This window comes from Colobus angolensis, unplaced genomic scaffold (assembly GCF_000951035.1).
Source record: "Colobus angolensis palliatus isolate OR3802 unplaced genomic scaffold, Cang.pa_1.0 Scaffold64, whole genome shotgun sequence".
Taxonomy (NCBI): Eukaryota; Metazoa; Chordata; class Mammalia; order Primates; family Cercopithecidae; genus Colobus; species Colobus angolensis.
The window spans coordinates 1,060,057-1,071,875 of record NW_012120043.1 but is presented as its reverse complement, the minus strand read 5'-3'; the positions used below and the strand labels follow the sequence as shown (position 1 = coordinate 1,071,875).

The window sequence follows — 11,819 nt, the reverse complement described above, 5'->3', positions numbered from 1 at the left end:
TCCCGCCCCCGAGTCCCCAGTGCCCTCCGCATGTGAATGGCGCCCGCCCCGCTGCCGCCCCATCCATGTTGAGACGCGAACAAAATCCAGACGGTCAGGTCCAAGCTTCCCAAGCTTTATTTATTGCCAAATTCGGGCGCCCTCGCCCGCACCACGCCCTCCGAGCCCCCGCCGCGTCTGCACCATCCCGCGATGGCGTTTCTCGTGTTTTTGTTTTCTGGATGATTATAAATACTGACTGCACACTCGTGCTCGCTCGGAGTTTTCTCTGGGGTCCCAAGAGCGCAGTGGCCTTGGGGGAGGTGAGGGGTCCTGCCCTCAGACCGGGCCGCCGAAGCAGGGTGACCCGAGCGCGCAAAGGCAGCTGCGACGTGAGCCCAACCCCACGCCCCCCCCCGCCACCCAGCAGCTCCCAAACACCCCTCACAGCCACAGCTCAAATCCACCTTTTATTTTTTCTTAAAAAAAAAAAAAGAAAAAAATGGAACCAACCAAACAAAACCAAAGTGGCCGCGCGGCTTCGGGCGGTGCTGCATGCATGGCAGGGCCAGGAGCCTGGTCTCCACACCCGCCCGCTGGTCTGCGGCGGGGACTGCGCTGGGCGCCCTGCGGAGCACGAGGCCACGGGCGGGGCCAGTAGTCTCCACGTAAAGTGCATCGAGGCCGCCTCCCTCCTCCCTCGCCCGCTCGGGAAGGCTCCGCCCCAGGCTGCAGAGTCAACAAGCGTGCACTGCCCGGCGGCCGAGGGGAGGGCTGTGCCCGGTCCCTGCTGTCCCCCTGCCCGGCCCTGCAGGGTGCTCCGGAGGTCCTGGGGCGCGGTCGGCACAGAGGCATGGCAGCCACCTCTCCGGGAGGGCGGGCGGGACCGGCAGGAAGACTGAGGGCCTGGTGCGGGCACCTGGCGGGGCTCCTGGACACGGGCTGCAGGGGGGAGGGAGGACGGAAGAGGTCAGCCTGGGTACCGGTTCTCCGCTTCCCGCGGGCTCCTGGGAGGATGGAGAAGCTGAGGTGCAGTCATCCGGCTACCGGACTCCAGTGGGGCAGCAGGGGAGGCCAGGGAAGGCCACCCTTGAGTCACTCCCGGGGTACATTAAGTGTAGCCTCTTGCAGTAGGGTCTGGCAGGCTCTGACGCTGGTGGATGGGCTGTGAGCACCCATTTGGGGGATAGACATGTAACTCAGGCAGTGGCCCCCAAAACCTGGGAGAGGGGCTGTGGCAAGGCAGGGGGTTCAGCCTTGGGCTCCCATCCACCCCGCATCCTCAGCAGGTGACAAGGGTCTCTGACATCTGGGGCTGGGGCTGGGAGAGGGAGCAGGCACACAGGGAGAGACAGGGCAGCGTCTGGCACGACTCAGCCTCAGCCAGACCTGGCAGCTGGCTCAGAGCCTGGGGTAGCCCAGCAGGGCCATGGAGGTCGCTGTTGCCCCCACCACCACCCACCACCCACTCATGCCTCAAAAGCTTCTGGGCTGAGCCCAGCGTGAGCCTTTCCTGGGAGTAGCCCACGCGTAGGGAGGGGGCGCCAGGCCCAGGGCAGGGTCCTCTGCACCCACTCAAGAGATGGCTGTGAGGATGGCATGACCCCCCCAGAGTCCCACCACACGTAGGCCTCCGTGACCAGCACGCTAGCCAGACACCAGGCCCGGAGATACCACCCTGTGGGGATTGCTACGTGGCCAAGCTACCCAAAGGCTACATGGCAACTCTGCGCAGCTGTGTGACAGTCGCCATGACTGGCGTGGGCTATGCTCATGGCTGCCTGTGGCATCCATGCGGTGTCCCCACATGCCCCACCCGGGTCCCGCCGCGCCCCACCTGCAGGTGGCCACCCTCACTGCTGCTTGCAGGCTGACAGCCGGCGGATCTTGCTGCTGGCGGAGCAGGCCTTGCGGGCAGGGTTGGGGGCCCGGCCCTCCGCCTTGGATTTGGTGCTCAGCTGCGCCGCCTCCGTGCCGTTCATACACACGGCCTTGGGGAGGCCCCGGCTCTGTCCATTCTGACTGGCCTCCTCTTCTGGGACCTGTCCTGGGAGGGAGACGGCAAGTGTGGCCTGAGCCGAGGGCCGCACCCCCAGAGCCGCAGGAACCTGGCTGGCCCCCAGCACAGGGAGACACTGACACCTGTGGCCCAGGCCATGCCCGCTCCCGGGTCAGGCCCAAGTCTCTCCAGTCTGAAATGCTGTCCCCCAGCAGCTCTGGGAGGCACCCCCAGGGGATGAGCCTCCCACAGATGGCCTGGGAGGAGTGTCCCCTCCACCCCGTCTGCTGCACCTGCCATGGCCCCAGGTGGAACCCCACCCAGGTACGGTCTACAGGGCCTCCTGAGGAGGCGGCAAGCTGACAGGGCAGGACCCTCCCGTGCTCCCCTGGGGTGCCCTGGCCCATGGCTGGTTCTAAAGGTGCAGGAGCCACAACATGCTCACCTGTGAGGACACAGGAGGGCCAGGCTCAGGCCAGGCACACGAAATGCCAGCACAGAACCACATGGTGGGTAGAGCTCAGCTTGCCAGGGCCCCCAGCCGCCCCCAGTCTCTGCCAGCCACCAACCAGCACCAGCACCTTGTGAAACTCACAGGCCTGGGGCTGCCCACCCTGCCCAGGTGGACAATGTCCTCATAATGGTGGGGGAAAGTGCAGGAAGCTGCCCACATGCTGTCCCTGCCAGGAGTTGTGGTGGTCCGTGAGGACTCTGCCAACACACTGGCTGCCGAGCCACCCCCGAGGCCCCTCCCAGGTGACGTCAGTGGGAGGCTGCCCTGTGCTGCCCCAGAGCTCATGTGCCCAGTGCAGAGCCCCAGCTCCGAGAAGGGGCCAGTGGCTGACTCAGCAGCTTCCAGGATTTGCCACACACCTGCCCCCGTGTGCACAGGAAGTCACTGGCTTTAAAAAGGCACCTTGGGCCGGGCACGGTGGCTCACGCCTGTAATCCCAGCACTTTGGGAGGCCGAGGCGGGTGGATCACGAGGTTAGGAGTTTGAGACCAGCCTGACCAACATGGTGAAACCCTGTCTCTACTAAAAATACAAAAATTAGCCGGGCGTGGCGGCGCACGCCTGTAATCCCAGCTACTCAGGAGGCTGAGGCAGGAGAATTGCTTGAATCCGGGAGGCGGAGGTTGCAGTAAGCCGAGATTGTGCCACGGCACTCCAGCCTGAGCGACAGAACAAGACTGTCTCCAAAAAAAACAAAAAAACAAAAAAAAACCTTGATCAGGAGGCACCAATTGCACCCATAGGTCTGAGCTTACACCCAGCCCATCTCTGCTGGGGCAGACCCTGTGCCCACTCCCATGGGGCCAACCTGGTAGACAAGGTGACCCAGCTCTGCATCAGTGGGCACAGCCGCCACCAGGGCCCTACCCCCACGAGGCACTGGGACCATCGGTCCCCTCTCCCACCCCACACTCCTGTCTGTGCTGGTGCCCAGGACCTAGCCCAAGCCCCTTCCCTGGGTTCTGGGTGTCGGCAGCAGGACCCCCATCCTGGGTAGGGACAGGCAAGGCCAAAGTGGAGCCATGCAGGGGCCGATGCAGCAGCCCAGGCTGAGTGCGGAGGACACCCTGGCCCAAGGTGCTGGGCTGTCCTGCCCCGATGCAAGCGGGCTCTGCGGGTCAGGGATGGGCTCACGCTGAAGCCTCAAGTTGAGCCTGTCCCTGGCGCCTGAGCAGTGGAAAGGGCGTCAGCACCTGAGCACCCAGTGCCGAGTACCGAGGCCTCAGGCATGCCGAGTGGTCCCGGCAGACCCCCCTCTGCTGGGTACTCCTTCCCGCCACCCACAGTGGGCTCAGCAGGGTCATGAAAAAGGTGGCCCAGCCCCTGCCCTCCTCCCCAGCACCTCACCCCAGGGCAGCCCACACAGGGCAGTCTCACACAGGCCTGGAGGGAAGCCAGTGCCGGGTCCTGGCTCAGGGATCCTGGCCTGCAGGGGCGGCCGTGAGGGTCAGCGTGTGGTCCATGTCCCAGCAAGGGCTCTGGCGGCCTGCCTGGGCTGGCCCTGCCCTAATTGGCCCTCCTGCCTGGGATTTGCCTGACTGCCCGTCTTGGGACCCCGGAGCTCTGAAAAGCAGAAGGCCCTGGATCTGGGGTCAAATTGCAGCCAGGCCCCAAGGACGGGCGCCATGAGGGGACCCTACCTCCCAGCACACCCCGGTGACCAGGGTGCCCAGCAGCACCTCCCGTCCCAATGGACGCAACGGCCGCGGTGCTGCAAATGCAAGAGCTCAGGAGGCGAGACCCTTTGACCGTGGGGGCCTCCACACACTGTACCCTCCTGGGGGGCCCCTACATGCTGCACCCTCTTGGGGAGCCCCCACACTGTGCCCTCCAGGGGAGCCCCCCACACACTGCACCTCCTGGAGCCCCCACTGTGCTCTCCTGGGGTCCCCACACTGTACCCTCCTGGGGACCAGCTACTGAGCTGAGCCTAGAGGTTTGCTGAGGGGCCCGGGGTGCTGAGGGATGTAATGGGGGGCTCTCTGCAGGGCCCCCACTATTCTGGGACCCTTGGGCCCGGGGGTGGTCCTTGTCCACTGGATCTTCACATCCCAACCTGCCTGGCGTACCCCCCTTCTCAGGCTGGCCCTGCCCACCACGTCACGCTGAAACTGTGCAACAGAAAGCCCCCGCCATGCTGCAGCCCGAGCACAGCAAGCAGACACCTGCAGACACACTGCACAACTCTTTATGACACAGCCCGGCCCCAGGCGGAACAGAGGCAGGCCGGAGCGTGGCGGGGAGGGGCTGGCTGCCAGTGCAGGCCGCCCCTATGCTAAGGCCCTGAGCTCCTCCTCGGGCACTACTGCGGCGCCGGCCGCAAGGCTTCCTCTCCTGAAAGGTCTGAGCCCTCGCTCTTCTGTGAGCCGTGATCCGCTCTAAGCCCTGCCTCAGACGCCTCCTCGCCACCTGGGGAAGAAGGGCGGCCGGCATCAGGGCCAGCGGGCAGGCCTCAGGGATGGTGGGAGGGAGGGCCACTGGACCCTCTCATGCCGGCTGTCTGAGGGGCCACCCTGCACTTTGGCTCTCACCCGCCCTCCCCCAACCCTGGGGCTCCCCGCCTGCTCCTGCTGGGGCTCAGGCCAAGGCCGGTGGGCGGTGCCTGGCTAGGCAGCACCCGAAGAGACGCCTGGGGAACCCTCCTGGCCACAGAGGCCTTGGCCAGTGCCCCCGCTGCCCCCACTGCCCCGGCGCCTTTCAGCCGTTTCCCAGCTGCCCCCAGGGCGGAGGCGGCCTGCAGGTGGGCTGGAGGCTTCGGGGACATGGGATTGGTCACCAGAGGGCAGAAGCTGTCCTCACTGCAGACAGGCAGGCGCCCTGCTCCTGTGGGACGTCACGGCCGAGTTAGCAGAGCTGGGCAGGGGCCCCCACCAGACTCACCGGGCACCGTGAAGTCCTGAGTGTAGATGATGTCGTCCTCGATGTCAAAGAGGTCCTCGTCCTCATCCGCGCCGTGCAGGTCCTCCAAGTACGGCACCACAGTCATGCTGCGCCACCGGTCCTTGGTGTCCGGGCTCGGTGGGATGGGCACCGGCGCCTCAGCCGGAGGGTGTTTCTTCCGGAACCAGCTGCAAACACCCAGAAGCAGTGGTGCCTGTCAGGCTTGCACCAGGACGGTGCAGCTGCCCAGCCTGGCTCCTCTGTGCTCAGGGTACCTGCTGCACGCTCAGGAGCCGGAACCAGGCTGCGCACTGGGTGGCTATGACCACAGACGCTCAGCCATGCCCCCCGGAGCAGGCAGGCTGCCAGGACCTCAGTCTGTAGCCCTGACCTCACTCCAAGCCTGACAGATGTCCCCTCCACCCTGAGGCCTGACCCCCTGCCACGCCCAGCCTCAGGCCTGTCTCCAGGTGGCACTCAGAAGCTAGCACCCACCAGACGGATGTCAGCAAAGGCCAGAAGGGGGCCTGGGGGGCCATGAATACATCCTAACCCAGGAGGCTATGGGGGCAGCCGCAGCACCTGCCAGGCTCCCAGCTGCCCCTGAGCTACGCAGAGATCCCCAAGGCACAATCAGCACCAGTGCCTCAGCGGCCCGGACACTCCCACTCCCAGAGCCGGTCTCTGGGGAGCCTCGGGGCTCGAAGGGGCTCCAGCACAGGGCTCAAGGGACTCCAGGGGCTGGTGCAGAGGAGCAGAGCCGACGAGGCGAGGGAGGTTGCACTGCAGGGCCTGCTGTCCCCGCCTGCTGCTCTGTCTTCCCTGTCACAGAGCTGCGTGCCCTTGGCTGGATCCCAACCAGACCATGCTGCTGGGAGCCCCAGGAGGAGGGTAGAAAGAGAGGCTCTCGCCAGTGTTCGGGGCCAGCTGTGCCTTTCCCGGTGTGTCTCTATGCCTAGGGCAGGGACGGATGCACATCCTCACTCAGACCCCAGCTCGGACAAGGCCTGTCTGGCCAGTAACAGGGCACTGCCCAGAGAACCCACTCAGGCCCTGAGAACTGCGGGCGCTGCAAGGGGTCTGCCCCAGCCCAGCACCCCCACCATGCCCTGCTCTGGCGCCCACTCAACCCGCTGCCCACGTGGCCGGCCTCCCTGCGGTCTCGGCCCCACGGCCTCTGGGGCCGCCCACCTGTGCTGCCGGATCTGCCGGATGGAGAACCTCTTGGCCGGCTCGTACTCAAGCATCCCTGAGGAGAAGCCGGCGAGGAGCCAGTCAGCCGCGCACAGGCCCGAGACCCCGCCAACCGTCCCGCCTGACCAGCCTGATGTCAGGCCCCAGGTGATACCTGGATGCTCGCAAGGGGGACCCTCGCCCAGATGGCCTCCCTGACAGAGGCCACTCCAGGGGACAGGCCGGGGACAGCCTCTGCGTGGCTGGCTGGGAGACAGGGCTGGGCTGGACGGCCAGGGCGGTTCCATTCTCCCAAGGCCACTGGGCAGACGGACGGCCAGCCAGTGCCACCTGCTGCCCACACACAGGAAGTGCAGCAGGACGAGCCTGCAGGCCAGGGAGCCCCGAGGGCGGGGCTGGGGGAGGCGCAGGGCGGCACTGCTCTCAGGGGTGGGAGTTCAGAGGTGAACAGGGTCCAGAAGCAGGCGGAGCTGACGGACCCGGCAAACCAGGCCCTAGTGGGAGGCCGGCCTCTCCACTCAGTCCTCTCAGTGCCTGCAGGGGTCTCGGGGCCAGTAGACCCCCACCTAACACCCCCCACCCTGCATTTCTGCACGAAAGCCCCGCCTCCCTGGGGCTGTGGGCAGAGGGACGAGGCCCCCACCTTTCAGCAGGTCGGAGAGTGGGGGGCCACAGTCACCCGGGATGGCGTAGCTCCCCTTCCCGATGTTCTCAAACAGCTTGTAGATGTTGTCCCCTTCGAAGGGGTACAGACCCGTGGTGATGTTGTAGCTTCATTTCGAGGGGAGAGAAGAAAGGTGTGGTCAGTCAAGGTGGTCGATGCCCCGGGAGCCCCACCTCTGCCCCAGGGACGGAGCCCTCGCATGGCTGCTGGACCATAGGCCCTGAGGACTCAAGGACACCTCTGTCTTCACCGCCTCCCACTAGTGGAGGCCATGGGGCAAGAGGGGAGCGTCCTCTGGACCCACCTGGGGAAGGGGCCTGGAGCCACTCTCACCCGCCCAGCTTCCCTGTGGGGCTCTGCGAGGGGGGTTGGTTGTGACACTCTGTGAAGATCCCTGACAGGCCAGGCTGCATGTCACACGGGTGAACCACCATCTGTCGTGTGAGCTACATCTCCATAAAGCAAGCACCCCCAGCGGCTGTGGCCAGCGAGGGTCTAGGCTGGTGGCTATGCCCTGCACCCACAGGCCAGGAGCTGCCCAAGATGCAGAGGCCCCTCCGAGCTCTGCGTGTGGCGAGTGCCGGGGCAGGGCTGGGGCACTTACAGGGTGACCCCAGCTGACCAGATGTCCACCTTGAAGCCGGAGAAGGTGTCCAGGCCGTTGGCAATCTCGGGTGGCTGGAAAGCCGGGGAGCCCTGGCTGGTCCGGCAGGTGTCATCCGCCGCAAACGGGTGCAGTGCCTGTGGCAGTGCCGTGCAGCCCTCAGGGAGTGCCCGGGAGGGGGCGCCCCAGGGCCCCCCCTAGCACGTGCCTACCTCGGCCACGCCCAGGTCGGAGATTTTGAGGGTGCCCCCGGTGGTGAGCAGCAGGTTCCCGGGCTTGATGTCCTTGTGCACGATGCCCTGGCTGTGCAGGTACTCCAGGCCGTCAATCAGCTGACAGAAGTACCTGCGGGCAGCACACACCTGTCTTGGGACCGAGGCCTCCCTGTCCCTCACAGGGGTCCCCCCTGCAGCCACCTGGGAGCCTCCCAAACACCACAGGCCCAGCTGGGGAGTCACAGAGGTCCAGGCACACAGGACAGAGGAAAGCTGGGTCCAGTAGGGAGCCAGGTCTGCGCCTGCAGTGACCACCCTCATCCAGCCCAGCCGAGTCGCGTCTGGCAGGGCCCCGAATGTCCACAGGTCTCATTTCCCTGTGGGCCACAGGCCGGCGGCACCCCAAAGCCTTGCTGAAACAGCAGGCCCCTCCCTGCCCGCTGCAGTCCTGCAGCAGCAAGGGGCCCTGACTCTGCGGCCAACAGATCTGCACCCAGGAGGTCTGGTCGGGGCAGGTGGCTGCTGGGACAGGATAGGGGCGGGCCGCCGGCCTCAGGCAGCAGGCCCAGCAAAGATGGAGGCAGGAGGTTGACAGCAGCCCTGCCTGTGGATGCCACACACGAGAGTCCCCAAAACGGTTTTTAAAAACTTGGGCCTTCACAGGGTGGGGCGTGGTGGCTCACGCGTGTAATCCCAGCACTTTGGGAGGCCGCGGCAGGTGGATCACGAGGTCAGGAGTTTGAGATCCTGGTGAACACAGTGAAACCCCGTCTCTACTAAAAATACAAAAAATTAGCTGATCGTGGTGGCGGGGGCCATGGTCCCAGCTACTCAGGAGGCTGAGGCAGGCGAATGGCGTGAACCAGGGAGGTGGAGCTGGCAGAGAGCAGAGATCGCACCACTGCACTCCAGCCTGGGCGACAGAGTGAGACTCCGTCTCAAAAATAAATAAATAAATAAAATAAATAAAAAACTTGGGCCTTCATGTCAATGAAGATCAGGACAAGCAGTGTGGCCACAGGGAAAGGAGCCTGCCCGGCCCGGCCCCCAGCCCCCGCTTCACCCTAGCCCCTGCCCTGCGCACACACCCGTGGGCCTGGCACACCGGGAAGCGCTTCTCCGGCACGCTGTCCAGCATCTCCTGCATCCCACACACGCAGTACTCCATCACCATATACGTGGGCTGCTAAGGACACACAGCTCAGGGGGCGGCCCCACTCACAGGCCCGGGGAGCACAGGGGCCAGAGAAGGGGTTCTGGAGGGACCCTCTGCCACCACCCTGCCCCTCCTCAGACCAGGGCCCACCCTGCCCTCACACCCCGCTGGAAAGGCCCCAGTGTCCGGGAGGAGGGAGCCTCCATGGGAGTGGAGGACAGGGCTGACTCTTGGGGCAGTGCTCCTGCGGGACTCCCGTCCCCCACCCTGCCCATGGGCGGGGGATGGTACCTCCTGGATGCCCCCACAAGCAGGCTCGGTCCACACAGGATGGGGCCCAGGGCCCCTGACTGCGTGACTCTGAACACAGCCCCAGCCTCAGGACCACTTCTGCTCTTGCTCTGGCTGGGCACAGGGCCTCAAGCAAAGTCCCCATAGGGAAGCTGTGCCCGTAAGACCCATGGGGGGAGTCTACAGATGACACAAGGACACGCCCAGCCACGACCAAAATGGCCCACAACATTCAGCCTGCATGGCCTGCCTCAGCCAGACCCTGGCCACACCCCTGGTTAGCCTTGGAGAACACTATGAGAAAATAGGGTCTTGACACCCCACGGCTCCAGGACACAGGGCACAGGGGCCGGGGCTCGGGGCCCGTTTCAGCAAGCTGCTCAGCCACTGCCACAATGGTTGACTTCCAGGGAGCCAGGGAAGGCCACTGCCCTCGAGTGTCAGTCTCCTCCAAGGAGACAGGAAGGGGAGCAGGCCTCGGGGCAGGCGGACCCAGGGACCCAGCCCCTCCCACGGAGGCCCCGCGGCCCCAACACCGGAAAGGATATATTTTCTGCTTCTCTTCGTTGTATAACACGTCCACCAGCTGGATGACATTTTTGTGCCTTAACCTCCTCAGTAGTTGAATTTCCCTGGGACAGAGAGGACAGGGGGGTGTCAGCCAACCTCAGTGTCAGGATGATGACCCGGATCCCTGGAGTTGGGCCTCCCCATCTCCCCATGGAGGTGGCGCACCTCCACCCTTCCCTGGAGAGAAGCTGTGGGTTCACAGCACTGGGGCGGGGCCCTGCAGGGGCCACATGTCCAGGCTCGGGGCAGTAGGGGGTGGGAGCACAGCGCCCTCCAGTCTGTCACCAGCCAGTGAGAGCTCTGGAGGACACAGTTAGGACACTCTCTTTTTTTTTTTTTTGAGACAGAGTCTTGGTCTGTCGCCAGGCTGGAGCACAGTAGCCCAATCTCAGCTCTCTGCAACCTCTGCCTCCCGGGTTCGAGCGATTCCCCTGCCTCAGCCTCCCGAGTAGCTGGGACTACAGGCATCCACCACCACACCTGGCTAATTTTTTGTATTTTAGTTGAGACAGAGTTTTACCATGTTGGCCAGGCTGGTCTCGCTCTCCTGACCTTGTGATCTGCCCACCTTGGCTCCCAGAGGACACTCTGAATTGAGCTTCGTAACTCAGTAACAGTTTTGCTTCCTAGAAACCAGACTACGGTGATGGCAGCACAGATGGAAGCTGGGCCATGGCAGGAGCCAGGGTGAGCTGGGGTCCTGGTGACGGCTCCATCACACAGTACAGCCCCCTGCCGCCAAGGGCTCCTAGCTCTTCAGAGGGTCCCACTCCTTGGAGGGTGGGCCGCAGGTGAGCTGGAAGCATGGCCCATAGGAAGGGGCACCAGGAGGAGAAGCCACAGAAGGAGACATCGAGGGGTCCTGCCATGCCCACCCGCCTGTCACTGCCCACTCTGCAGCTGCCCCCCGCCGTCCACGCCCACCCGCCTGTCACTGCCCCCTGCAGCTGCCACCCTGCCATCCACACCCACCCGCCTGTCACTGCTCCCTGCAGCTGCCGCTGTGTCTGCCACGCCCACCTGCCGGTCACAAGGGTCGGCCCAGCAGGCCAGAGAGCACGGTCCCCTCTGCAGCTGCTTCCTTTCTCCAAACTACTGGCCCTGCCAGGCGCAGTGGCTTCCACCTCTCATCCCAGCACTACAGGAGGCCGAGGCGGGCGGATCACCTGAGCTCAGGAGTTGAGACCAGCCTGAGCAACATGGCGAAACCCTGTCTCTACTAAAAATACAACAACTAGCCGGGCATGGAGGTACATGCCTAAGTCCTAGCTACTCGGGAGGCTCAGGTGGGAAGATCACGTAAGCCTGTAGTTACCTGTGATCGCGTTACTGCACCCCAGCCTGGACAACAGAATGAGACCCTGTCTCATAAAAACAAAAACAACAACAACAAAATGACAAGGAGCCCGTGGGTGGGCGTGGAAAAGTCTGCAGCTCCACTGCCAGGTACACACCCTGAGGAACAGCACATGCCACGCAGAAACTGTGCACAAGGTGCTCACAGCAGCCAAGACGTGGAACCGCCCGGGGGCCCTTCCGCAGATGAGGGTCAGCCCAGCCCATCCACGCCCTCAACGCGGCTCAGCCACAAAAACCAGCGAGGCTGACTCGAGCCACAGCCTAGATGCACCTTGAGGACGTCACACTGAGAGACACCAGGCACTAAAGGACACACAAGTGTGTGATGCCCTTTCTATTTTTTCTTTTTTTTTTTTTTTTTTGAGACAGGGTTTCCCTGTCGCCCAGGATGGAG

At 64.3% G+C, this 11,819-nt stretch overlaps 1 protein-coding gene across 2 annotated transcripts in view; it reads right to left on the bottom strand.

The window, feature by feature from the left end:
* Window positions 1-99: 99 nt before the first annotated feature.
* The window catches only part of STK11 (serine/threonine kinase 11), a 24,118-nt gene continuing 12,398 nt past the window's right edge, over window positions 100-11,819 (bottom strand). The window contains exons 2-10 of one of the 2 annotated variants that reach the window (XM_011964003.1): window positions 10,045-10,128; window positions 9,138-9,227; window positions 8,047-8,179; window positions 7,835-7,971; window positions 7,210-7,337; window positions 6,564-6,621; window positions 5,373-5,560; window positions 1,817-2,026; window positions 100-921 (exon numbers count right to left, since the gene is read on the bottom strand). In XM_011964003.1, the coding sequence (XP_011819393.1) occupies window positions 1,833-2,026; window positions 5,373-5,560; window positions 6,564-6,621; window positions 7,210-7,337; window positions 7,835-7,971; window positions 8,047-8,179; window positions 9,138-9,227; window positions 10,045-10,128 (1,012 nt within the window). In that variant the 3' untranslated portion in view covers window positions 100-921; window positions 1,817-1,832. Of the gene's footprint in view, window positions 922-1,816; window positions 2,027-4,665; window positions 4,902-5,372; window positions 5,561-6,563; window positions 6,622-7,209; window positions 7,338-7,834; window positions 7,972-8,046; window positions 8,180-9,137; window positions 9,228-10,044; window positions 10,129-11,819 lie in introns of those variants that run through there. The other variant, XM_011964004.1, reaches the window with a different exon arrangement.